The sequence below is a fragment of the Notothenia rossii genome, assembly GCF_949606895.1.
Source record: "Notothenia rossii genome assembly, chromosome: 10".
Taxonomy (NCBI): Eukaryota; Metazoa; Chordata; class Actinopteri; order Perciformes; family Nototheniidae; genus Notothenia; species Notothenia rossii.
The window spans coordinates 28,829,723-28,842,154 of NC_136908.1; the positions used below are offsets into that span (position 1 = coordinate 28,829,723).

Sequence of the window (12,432 nt, forward strand, 5' to 3'; positions counted from 1 at the left end):
AGTGTGTCAGTCTGCTGACCCCAGTGAGGGTTCACACCTGAAGCAGGAACACATGGTTTCATGTTCACCCTTATCCTTCTGACAAAAGCAGTTGTTGTAAATATCCAGGAGGCAGGAAGTGGTGTCAGTCAGGCTTCACAGAGTCTGTCAGACACACAGAGGTTAGAGTAAGGGTCTGTCAGCAGGATTAACCTCTTCCTGTCCAGCCACATGTCACACACACTCAAATGTGGGCCAGAGAGCCGTGTTCATGAAAGCTGAGGAGATCACCTCAAGTCAGAGCCTTCCTTCCTAAAAATGTTCTTTGACAGTTTTATTAATCCTACTCTGTTAAACTACATAAAGCCCTTCTTCCTGTTCCCAGCAGTTACTCCCATTACCACTCTATGAACTTTCACAGGATGAATGCCTACAACTAAATATGTTTCCAATTTGGTACATCAATTACAGTTTGATCCAATAGTCTCATATGTCATTAAGAACATTGAGATGTAAGGTGTCTAAACTTATAATGTGTGTATATGTGTTTACAGAAAGGTGGGAGGACTACAGAGAGCCTCACTAATGACCACACTATCTTATATGAAATGTCTTAATGTCAAGTTCAGCTTTTGGACATGGATCTGTTTGAATTAGATTGCCTTTTGTCTGTTGAATTCAAACCATTTCTCATACTCTCCACTAAAGGTCCAACTGTAATGTGCTGTGATGGACAAACACGTATACTTACACTGACGTACCATTAGTCAGTGCTTAACATGTGTGTGTTTGAAGCTTATTTAACTTATCATCTGTTTTTTGTTGGTTTGTTTTCACATGGAATTCTTATAAAACCCTCAAATACAGACAAAACAGACATCTTAATTAAGTACATTTTCCTGATAGGAACAAATGAATACATAGTCAACTAAATGATTGGGGCTCTAAATAAATCAAAACAAGAAAGCAGAGAGGACACAGGAGGAACATACGTATGCAGACCGTTGAACATATAGAGAGCCTTTAGTTAAGCCGTCTTTTGTTACCTGAGCAATGAGCAGTGCGTTTAAGGTTAATGTCTTTTTGTTCCTCATTGATTCTTCTCTGTTGCAGGGTCTTCTGGGAGGCAAGGGGGAGAAAGGTGAACGGGTAAGTGTAATGCATGTTTTAGAATGAAGAAACTCATTTGTACACACTAGCATAAACTAACAGGAGCAGGTCCAAGCTAAACACTGTAAAGAAACATTGTTCTTTCACTACTCAGTAATGCATCCTCTACTTATTACTTTTTTTCAGATCAAATGTGAGATGTGCAGGTAGCAATAATGCAAATAAGTTAGATAGAAAAACAAAGATGGAGGCAGACAAACATAGATTTATTCAAACTGCCTCAATCTTCTGCAACATTCTAGAAAAAGGAAACTAAATGCACCGGCACTCTTTCGTGATGTGAAGGCTGTGCAGAGTGTGTGCTGTAACATCCCTCTGCTCCGTCAGTCTCAGACCACAGCTCTCTGCCTGCGGTCTGTGGGATACTTCACTCAGGGTTCATAACTTCCCCATACTCTGAGCTGCTTCTTACATAAAACCCACAGCGTATGTTTTTATAGTGCCTGTGTTCAAGAGGTGTACAAACAGCTGAAATATTACCCTCATGAAGCTCAAGCTTTGTGTGTTGTGTATTGCACTGCATTTCAATAGTCCTTATTTAATCAGATGTACCTGTTATTTATATACTTTTAGATTGCCTAAGGCAGGGGTGTCAAACTCAATTTCATCGCGGGCCACATCAGCATTATGGTTGCACTCAAAGGGCCGGTTGTAAATTTAAGACTATATGAAAATACATAAATATTTAATATAAACTAATGTATCATATTACATTATTGCCTCTGCATTGGATTATTATTTGATAGGGGAATAACTTCATAATTAACTACGTCTGAAAGCAGAAGTCTAGGGCAAATAATTGCAAGTCTCTTCAGTGGGAATGTCAAAAAATGATTTTAAAAGGAGTGAGATTTTGGGGGAAAACGTGACATTTTGAAAAAAAGTAAAATTTTGAAAAAAGTAAAATTGACTAATTCTGAGAAAAAGGCAAATTCTAAGAAAAAAGCATAGTTTGAAGAAAGAAAATTCAAACTGAAAAATTTCTAATTTCAGATGCATTGTGGGACATGTAGTTTATGGGCAACATGCTCCTGTAAAGCGGCATGTAACCTTATAATAAACTGATTATATTCTTTGCAAGCTCTTGTGGGCCACATCAAATGAAGTGGCGGGCCGGATTTGGCCCCCGGGCCTTGAGTTTGACACCCCTGGCCTAAGGTGTTTTATGCCACGTCTTCAGGGACCAAAGACATCTCACCAGACAAAACACAAGAGTACTTACGCAGGGTTGTTATCAGTGTTGCGTGTTTCTTCCTGTGAGGGCGATAACAAGATCGATCAATCAATGTTTATTTATATAGCCCAATATCACAAATGTTACATTTGTCTCAGTGGACTTCACAGTTTGTACAGAATATCAGTATGACAATACGACACCCTCTGTCCTTAGACCCTCACATCGTACAAGGAAAAACTTCCGGAGAAAAACCACAGTTTAAAGGGGAACATGGGAGAAACCTCAGGGAGAGCAACAGAGGAGGGATCCCTCTCCCAGGACGGACAGACGTGCAATAGATGCCGTGTGTAAATTGAAAAGATAATACATTTACAACATAGGTAGTCCAAATGTTGAAGAAGATGAACCCACGAGGATATCAACAATCCTGTGGGAGTCATCAGGGAAGTAGTATGGTGAGAGTCTGGCAGGACCGCATATCCAGATCCATATCTCAGATCCAGTACTCAGGATAGAGGATCCAGGACACACGACCCCAGCAACAGGATAAGCCTCCACTCAGGATCCCGGCGTAGATATGGACACAGAAAAGAGATTTGGGGGAAACTGGGTTAATCGGAACATGAGAGTACACAGGTACAAACAGCCAGAAAGACGGAGTAAGGTGCCCTCCCCAACAGTCCAAGCCTATAGCAGCTAAACTAACGTGTCTACATATATGCACTCCCTTAGGATAGGTTGAGGGAATAGGGTAGCAAGTAAGAAGTAGGAAGCAGAGGTGGAGAGGCACACACAGGGAAAAAGGTCCCCACTGGTACCTGAATTGTTTAGAGGTAAGGAGTAGGTCTGTGACTACGTTCCACACTCCCCGGCCGGGATAGGCCTTTTCTGCAACCTGTTACCCTCTAATAGAACCTCGAGAGGTCAGAGAGGGGAAAGGTTTTGGATAAAGTTTTAAATATAAGATCTACGTTTTTAGGATTTAAGTGAAAGAGTAAGAACTAAAATGTATAGGTGAAGAGGCACAACGTATCTACGTCAATGCACTCTTATTAGATTCTTTTATTTTATCACTATAAGCTTTATAAGATGTTCTGTTTCTGTGAGCAGCTACATGTGGGTATTTCCAAACCAAAGAGCTGCTGCGTTGCTCAAAACTGTTCAGATGTCTTTAACCCTTAAATGAGCAAGCACATAGGAATAATGAATGACTTTGTTCTAATGCATCTTGGCACATTTCAAGATTGTTCTTCAAAATATGGCTTTCATTTTCCATTTTACACTCTGCATCTCCTGTGGTACATTCCCCATTCAGGATAGACATTTACATATTTTTAAAGCCATATATTACCTATTTTACACCCATATTAAACTCTATAACACCCACATTAACCACATATTACACCAAAATTAGACAAATATTATACCATAATTACAGCCTTAGTACACCCATGTTACACAGATATAAAACCAACATCACACCCATATTACACCATTATAACACATATATAAAATTCATATTACAATGACATTATACGTATGCTATTGACACAGCCTGCCAAATGACTTTATCCTACAGAACACAGAAAACCATATAAGGGTTAAAACGCAGGATGATGGTGAATGGTTTGTTTTTTAAATTATTTTCTTCGAGGGCAAAACTCACAGCAACAGGAAGTTCAACTGCTGCCAACTGAATGAAACACATGTTCACCTGCAGATTGCTCGCACAGCATGTAGTCTGTTGCACATTCACCCATTGATTCATCTTTCATCAAATTAAAGATTCAATTAGATACAATTCAGAAAAAAAAACGTTTCTGTGTGTTTTGTTACCCTGTGGTTACAACATCAGCAAATAGGAGGAATATGAATGTAAGACGTTGATTCAGCTGCTCCAACAGAACACAGAGGAATATGATTCAGAAAACTGAAATGCACTTCAGGCGCTTGTTTTTCAAATGTGTCTGTTAGAAAATATTCAGGACACCTCCGACTTTAGTCGTTAGATGACTCATTCATCTAAATGAGCAGAAGCTAATTACACATATTAACAGTGTTTCTGTGCTGTGTCTGCAGGGAGACCTCCAGTCCACAGCTTCAGTTCAGGCCATCGCCAGGACGGTCTGTGAGCAGCTCATTGAGAGTGAGTACACACACACACACACACACACACACACACACACACACACACACACACACACACACACACACACACACACACACACACACACACACACACACACACACACACACACACACACACACACACACACACACACACACACACACACACACACACACTTACTGTGCGAGGACTCAGGGGGAGGGTTATGGTTAGAATCAGGTTGTGGTCATGGTCAGTGGTTCATCTGTAATAAGGAACTTTGCCAGTGTGGAAGTACACATCTGAGTGTTTGTCACTACTAGAGAGATTAAGGGAACTCATGGGTTCAGTCCTCATTAGCTTATGTATGTCTAGCCTAATGGTAACATACAGAACATTTAGCATGGATGTTTTTGAAAGAAAGAAAGAAACTTTTTAGTGGGGTATTTTTTTTTAAATGTCCCAGAGACAGATCAGTCAATCAAATCAGGTTTGAGAATAAAAGCTAACAAATGACTAAAATGTTCCACGAAAGACCATGAAATCTAAATATATCATGATGTGGGGAAAAAGAAGAAGGCTCCCAGCTTCTCACATCCAGCCTGGTATTGCTTTGACCCTTTGAACATCCTCTATCCTGAGATATAATAAACATAATGTTAGCTCCTACAGAGCGGTGACCTCATTCCGTGAAGAAATATGTTTTTTGGCTTTGAAAAAGTTTAACAAAGATTGGGTAAAAAATATAGAATACAAAGAGCAATCATTTAGCACGTGTTCTAGCTCGAGGTGTCAACAGTTTTACTGATGTCTCTTTTTGGGCTGCAGGGTTTTTTGTGACAATGACCATGAAATGTAGAAAGCAAGGCTGAGTGGCGGTTCCTATCCAGTTCTATAATTAGTCCATGACAGTTAGCCACGCGTTACAGCCAGTTCCATGTATGACCTCCAGACATATGTTTTGCAGGATTGATTTCCTTTTGAAATGCTTCCCTATCCTGTGTCCAGGCCACATGGCTCGCTACAACTCCATCCTGAACCAGGCGCCCAGTCCACCAGTGTCCATCCGCACGGCACCAGGACCCCCCGGAGAGCCTGGCCGACAGGGGACCCCAGGGACTCAGGGAGAGCAGGGGCCCTCAGGAAGACCCGGCTTCCCAGGGCAGAATGGACAGAACGGGCAGCCAGGAGAGAGAGGTGAGGGGTCCTCAGAGGGACGAGTCACAGCCGGGTCAATACGGTTTCACATGCTCATACTAACGGATAAACTCGTATTCAGCTAGTGAAATCTTAAGTTTTGCTGCTTGGAAAGTTATATATGTGTGCCTGTAGGGGTCCCTACCAAGAAACAAGGCACTGTGACCTTCAACTTCCTGAACTCTGAGCTGTTTCACTCCTTCCTCTGCAATCTATCCTGCACTTCTATGGAAGCAGCCCAATCATGGTGGAAATTAGGCTGATATTGTCTTTTTTGCAGTATAACATAGTTACAATGCCATATATTATTTAATACAAAAATAATATTTTTATAATCATTTTGAGGAGTGCAGAATTTAGGTTTTCCTACGACATCTGGTAAATCAGTTTATTTATGGCACAAATTAATGAGTTATGAGTTATTATGATGAATACATCACTTTTTAAAGCTTTATGTTTATTTTAAGCACCATCGGAAATCTGACATTTTTGTTGTTTCGTGACCATGATAAAAAAAAGCAATTTATTAAAGAAAATGCCTTTTCAATATGATGCAGGGGGCCAAAATTCACCAAACTTTGTGGTGAATTTAAAGAGCATTTATGTAGCTCCTACATTAAAGGTGGGGTAGGTAATTCACTTCAGATACACTTTTTCTTGTATTCCATGGAATGCTCTTAACATCCCGATAGCAATGAATATCTTAAATGCTTTGACAATAAATACATAAAAAATTCATCTGTGGAAGCCGTAGTACTGTAAAAAGCACGACCAATCATTTGAGCCGGCCCGGCTAAAATAACTGGATGGCCTACCTGCCTGTCAGCCTTCCATCTGTGCACAAACTTATCTCCTGCCCTCATTGGTCATGTGCGCGTTCGTGTGTGTTGGAGGAGGGGCTCTGTAAGGAAGTCTGAAGGAAGGGGCAGATTTTTTCCGGTTGTGTATTTTCAAATTCTAGCGCACTCGAGCTAGTTTCTCCAAAATTACCTACCCCACATTTAAGGTTACTTATACATATTATTAAACTGACGTTTTCAATAATAATTTATTTTAAAATGAGTGAACATGGATTTATTTATGTTAATTCATTTTTCTTTTTAAATGTAGACTTTATTTCCCATCAGTCAACACTATTTATAAGAGAGATAGCTTGTGACTTGGATTTTAATGTGTGTTTCTGTTTGTGTGTGTAGGTCAACAAGGAGAAAAGGCGGAGAAAGGGTCTCCAGGCGTTGGAGTCCAAGGCCCCAGAGGACCCCCAGGCCCCCCCGGTACATAACACCACACACACTGTTCACCATATGATATCTCTGCTCTCCCACACCACTTCTCACACTCTCCCCCCCCCCCCCCCCCCCCCCCCCCCCAGGAAACCCGGGGCAGGGCAGAACTGGCAGCCAGGGCACCTCAGGCAGACCTGGAAATCCTGGAACTGCTGGGCGGCCCGGGGTCCCAGGGCCCGTCGGTTCCGCTGGGCCCCCGGGGTACTGCGACCAGAACTCCTGCATGGGCTATAACGTTGGAGGTACGGAGGAATGAATCAGACTACAGGGATAATTACGACTAACTTCCAACTAGTTTCCTAAATTATTTATAATTAAAAGTATTTTCTCTCTTTTTATTAGAAATAAGCCCCTGGTATTGTTATCATATCAGTTATTGTATCTAATCTGCTTTTTTAAATAACAGATGATAATTGACACATGTAGTCCCCCGTTCTCCTGTATATAATGTACCATGGTAATTGTAGAAAACATGTTGCTTGAAAGCCATCAGCTGTCTAAACGTGGATATTGTAAACAGTTTAACTGAGCATGAAAAGCTTCTGAATGCTGAGAGGACGTCTTTTGGATTGAAGGTTGTTGTGTTAAATGTTTAATTCAGTCGGTGTCTTTTCATGATGAAAAGCTGCCGTGAGTTAAACAGCTGCATGAAGTCACACAACCCCCCCCCCCCCAGGGTGTATTTCTGAAATGCATGAGAACGTTTTTTTTCTGAAATGTGTATGATGAGCATCAAGTATCATTTGTTATCATCATTTGTATTTATTTATTGTTTTAATAAGGGTCACTTCACCCAAATCCCAGATAATAAAGATTGTTTCATGTTATGTCACTCGGTGTCAAACCAAACAAAGAAAGTCCAAATTGTTCTTGCGAGCGGAAACATATTTGTATTGTGTTTTGGGTGAAGTAGCCCTTTAAGTTTGACACTGCATGGTCTTCTGCACAAACAGTAAGTGCTCGGGAACAAATCAGTGCCTGAACGCAACAGAAATCAGCTAAAGAGCAACAAATGACTCAAAATACACATAGATGTTGCTGCTAGCATATTTTTGTTTCTGTTACATTTGAACTTGCCCTCCAAATGAATGAATTTGAAGGTCAGGAAATGCTATTCTATCAGCTTCACAGTTCCTTTGAGCTCTCTACACATACACAAAACAGCAATACTGTCTTTTGATAGACTGGAAATAAATTGATATCATTAACTCTTGACCATTGTTAAGAAAACCCTAGATGAGTCATCTTTTAAGCGCATGATTGTGTTGAGCGTTAAAGTTGAGCCTGCGTCATGTGAGTAAAGTCTGCATGTTGAACCACTCATCTGTCATTGTTTCTCCATCTCTAATGTTTGTCAATGCTTGTTTACAAATTGTCCTCTTCATAACTCTCAGCATAGTCTTTTACTCAAAGCTGAGATGATTCACAAACTGTGACAACGACCACAGCAGGGATCCTTAGCTGAAACTGCTCTGCTCCCTACATACACATCATTTAATATAGAGCATTGTCTTTAAATAAAATGGTTACCAAGTGGTTTGTATAACACAACATTAATGCGTAAAATTCATTCAAAACTAAATGGAAAATATGTTTAGTTTAAAAATAGTTTAGTTAATTAAACACATTCAACACATGTAGGCCTTTCTCAGTCTAAGATTCTCACCTTTAGGCCCATTGGTCGTTACTTAATACGAAACACAAACACATAGTCTTATATGTTCAGTTAATTCCCTTTGCCTTTCTTGGGGACAATTTTCAGAGGTGGATGTATCCACGTTTGGTGCTCTATCAGTGTGTGTAGCAGTAGGACGTTGGTGTGGGATTAAGAAACTAATAAACACACAATAGTTGTAAGTTAATACATTTAGTGTTGGTTTGAGGATTTGAATGTAATTTGTTGAATATAAAAGAAATACAGACTATCACCAAATATAATTCAGAATGAGTTCCAGCTGATATTCTCTGATCTCGCTCTGACATGATCGTCCTCTCCTGACTTTCCTTCTAGATTACGATCACCCGGTGCCTATGCTTTAGACCACAGTTTTACTGATTTATAATAAAAAACATATTAATCCCATAACAGGTCCTAAAACCTCATCTGCACCACAATTTATAAATAGCAGATCTAATAAGTGCCTGGACTAAGAGACATTTGGACAAACATTAAGCTAAATTATTTCTACTTCTAATTTATCCCTCCCTTTAACCACTGCTTTCAGTCCCAAACAGTAACCCTGATTTAGTAACCCATGGTAACCCTTCGTAACCCTGACTCAGTAAACTATGGTAATCCTGATTCAGTAATGGTAACCCTTGGTAACCCTTGTCCCTCTGTCTCTCTTGCTCCTTCCTTCTCTTCCCTTCCCTCTCCCTGTCTCATTAACCAAATCAAACGCCAACAATCCGAAACATTGCTTCCTTTGGTGTTGGGTGGCGGCCATCTTTGTGTTGGGCTCTCACTGACTTTCTGCCCGTCTGATTGGTGTTCTGGCTGGGTCGCTTCCTGGTTGGTTGGAAAACGCAGAGGGTGAATATGTCACTGACCAGGGCCCTGTCCCCGCAGTCCAACTGCCGCCCAACGTCTTCCAGAACTACGGCGAGGCGGAGGAGGACGACCCGTACCGGTACTACGAGCCCAGCTACCCGGCCCCTAGGCCTGTTGCCCCCGACGACCCCTCGCTCGCCCTGGAGGACATGGATCTGAGATCCTCCGGAGTCCACCGCAGCTCCCGGAGCGTGGAGGGGGGGGGGGGAGAGAGGGGGGCCCAAGAGGAAACAAAAAAGAGCAGCGAAGATGCCGCCTGGACTAAGTAAATGAGAGGAGCTGATTGGAGGATGGAGGGCCGCTCCTTGTTTGTGATTGGGCGGTGTGGAGAAGTTAAGGACTAATCAACAAGTGCCTGATGTAGAGGATTTCTTATGAACATTATAAAGGGGGCAGGGTGGGGGTCAGTTTGGGACTAATTTCACTAATCTACGCTATTGAATTATCTCCAAAACAGGTTTACGTTGTTTGAATTGGTTTGTGTTATTTTTGTGTCACAGTTTCAGCCTAATTGGGATATATACTTTAACGGTTTCTCTGATCAAAGTCAAGTCTGTCAAACATTTCGTCCTTTAATTATTGGGTTATTTGTTATGTACCTGGTTGGTTAAGTGCCTCCTAATATTGCTGCGAGCATTGATGGCTGCTGTTCACAGTATGGATGGTTTACAGTGTGTTGAGTTCAAAGAGAAGAGGCTTTATTTGTGCAAACATTTACAAATATGTAATTTGTTACCTTGAACAAATACAGATTTATCTACGTTTTAACTGTTTTTGGAAACATGTGGGACATTGTGAGTACATACTCAACAAAAAATCTAACATAGGACTAGACATTTTTATACATTTTATTATGGGAATAAACTCATATTATAAGTCCCATACCGATATGCTAACAGCTAATGTTAGCTCCATCTGTTGCTTCACATTAAAGATCTCTGGCAACTCAACCACCTACACAAGATGTACAGCAAATCAGCAGGAAGTGATCCAGAGTCTGAACCTGAGTCTTCACTCTTATTTTAATATGTTTTTTTGTTTCCTCCATGTGTTTGCTTCAAGGTTCCTAATAGTAGAACCCAGGTGATTTTAATCTTTACAAAAAAAAAAAAAAGAAGCAGTTATTTATGTTCATGTTTTTGTTCTCCATTTATCATGTGATGTACCATATTTTTAGTCTGAGAGAGCCTTAGACACATTTCACATTTTAAGATCATTATTTTTGTTTTGTTTCAGTCACATTCAGTTACAGTGTTACGCTCAAACTGATGTTGCTCTGTATTTGAGAAGGTTGATGAGAAGTTGTAAAAATTAGACAAAAACAGATATTATATTTCTGAGTAAAAGTTTTTCAGTTTAGCTGTCAGGTTTTTGACAGAAGCTGTTTGTCATGGGAGTGATATGTTTTTGTATTTCTAAGACTTGCAATCTGTTTTATTTTCTTTCTTCCTTTTTTGTTTTGATTTTGGATTTACTTTTTCAGGAGCACATGAAAAGTGAAAAATAATCTAGTAACCATGTTCTAAGTGTCTGCTGTGTGTTTGTCTTGTCAGAACAGGTGGATGAATATATACATCTAATTGCCAGGATCATTGCACTTTCCACCAGAGGCAGAACTTCAACACCACCACGTTATAAATAAGACTGGAAATTAATTTGTAGTTAAAAAAAAATAATGTAAAAGATAGAAAAAGGACATTACAGTATTTTAACAAACCCTTCTTAGACTGGAGCCACACAGGAACGGTAACGGTCGTATCCGCTACAATTCTCTATCATATAGACGGTTCGTCCAAACGCAGATAACGATAACGGGTCCCAAGGTGGGTAGATCTGGGGACGCAACGCTCTGGGGGGCCAAACAGCTCCGTGTCTACGCCTATACGATCATTTTCTGATAACTATGAAGCAATAGCCCCGCCTCTCCTGCTCAAAGATCAGCTGCTGGGCTGTCAGAAGAGGGGGAGGAAAAGAGAGGCTCCGTTTATTATTCTTATATTATTATATAGAGTCGTTATTCATTTGTTTTAAAGCTCAATAAATAACAAAGACGACCTCTGACCGGCACTTTTCAAATTTTGTCCGGAAGATTTAAACTTTAACAGACATGTTGACCGTCGAGCGGTCTCGTGTGGAACGACACATTTCTGGTGCCTATTGCGTGTGGACCACGGAAAACTTTTTTTATATCGAATTCGGTTCGTTTGTGTTCCCGTGTGGCTCCAGCCTTATAGAAAAGTGTGTGGATTCATGGGGAAATGAAAACTCACCTGAAGAAAACAGGAATGTTTCGCGTCTCTGTAACGCTCTATAGCCTCTTGTGGCAGGAGCGAGTATTACAGCAGCAAACACAGACAAATGATCCTGATAAAAAACAATTCTCCTGCCAAAGCTTTTTTGGTTCCCGCCTACAGAGAATAAGTAGCTTAGAGAGAACATCAGATTCTGAGTCATTAAACACAAAGACTGGGAACAATCTTCGAAAATGGATCCCTAGAATGTATTTTTCCTCAGTTGCCATAGATCTGCCTCTATTTGTTACATTACTATTAAGCTCATTTAAATCCAACCACATTCCATTTTGTTCAGCACAAAGCTCTTTGGGTCTCTGTTCACGTCAGTTAAATGAAGTCCAGCTTGAAAAAGTAGTGCTTTGCTGATCCACCTGTGGACATCTTGTGTTCTCTTTCAGAGCAAACTTTACCCAAAATGTTATCACACTTCAAATATCTGGGAAACCTGAGTTCAGAGTTTCTGAGCCTTCAGGTCAGCGAGGAGAAAATCATGCCGAACCTCAAACCAGGTTATGTTTGAAAACTAAAATAATGGGAGTAATACATGTTTTACTTGGTATTGATTTTCTCAGAACAATAAAACTGAAGTACAACCACTGTTGTTGTAGTTGTCGTCTCTGTGGACTTGGGGGGGGGGATCTCTGATCTGAGAGTGGCAGGAAGCTGATGGA

General features: G+C 40.6%; 1 protein-coding gene and 1 long non-coding RNA gene across 3 annotated transcripts in view; one reads left to right on the forward strand and one right to left on the reverse strand.

The window, feature by feature from the left end:
• The window catches only part of col14a1b (collagen, type XIV, alpha 1b), a 219,327-nt gene extending 206,969 nt beyond the window's left edge, over positions 1-12,358 (forward strand). The window contains exons 43-48 of one of the 2 annotated variants that reach the window (XM_079654484.1): positions 1,093-1,128; positions 4,406-4,472; positions 5,442-5,630; positions 6,827-6,904; positions 7,003-7,158; positions 9,447-12,358. In XM_079654484.1, coding sequence (XP_079510610.1) covers positions 1,093-1,128; positions 4,406-4,472; positions 5,442-5,630; positions 6,827-6,904; positions 7,003-7,158; positions 9,447-9,736 — 816 coding nt within the window. In that variant the 3' untranslated portion in view covers positions 9,737-12,358. The remainder of the gene's footprint in view (positions 1-1,092; positions 1,129-4,405; positions 4,473-5,441; positions 5,631-6,826; positions 6,905-7,002; positions 7,159-9,446) is intronic. The other variant, XM_079654485.1, reaches the window with a different exon arrangement.
• Positions 26-4,388, reverse strand: LOC307021946. The gene is made up of 3 exons (XR_013803275.1): positions 2,372-4,388; positions 1,026-1,098; positions 26-144 (listed from the first exon to the last, which is right to left on the reverse strand). It is a non-coding gene; the product is annotated as an uncharacterized lncRNA (long non-coding RNA).
• Positions 12,359-12,432: the final 74 nt, after the last annotated feature.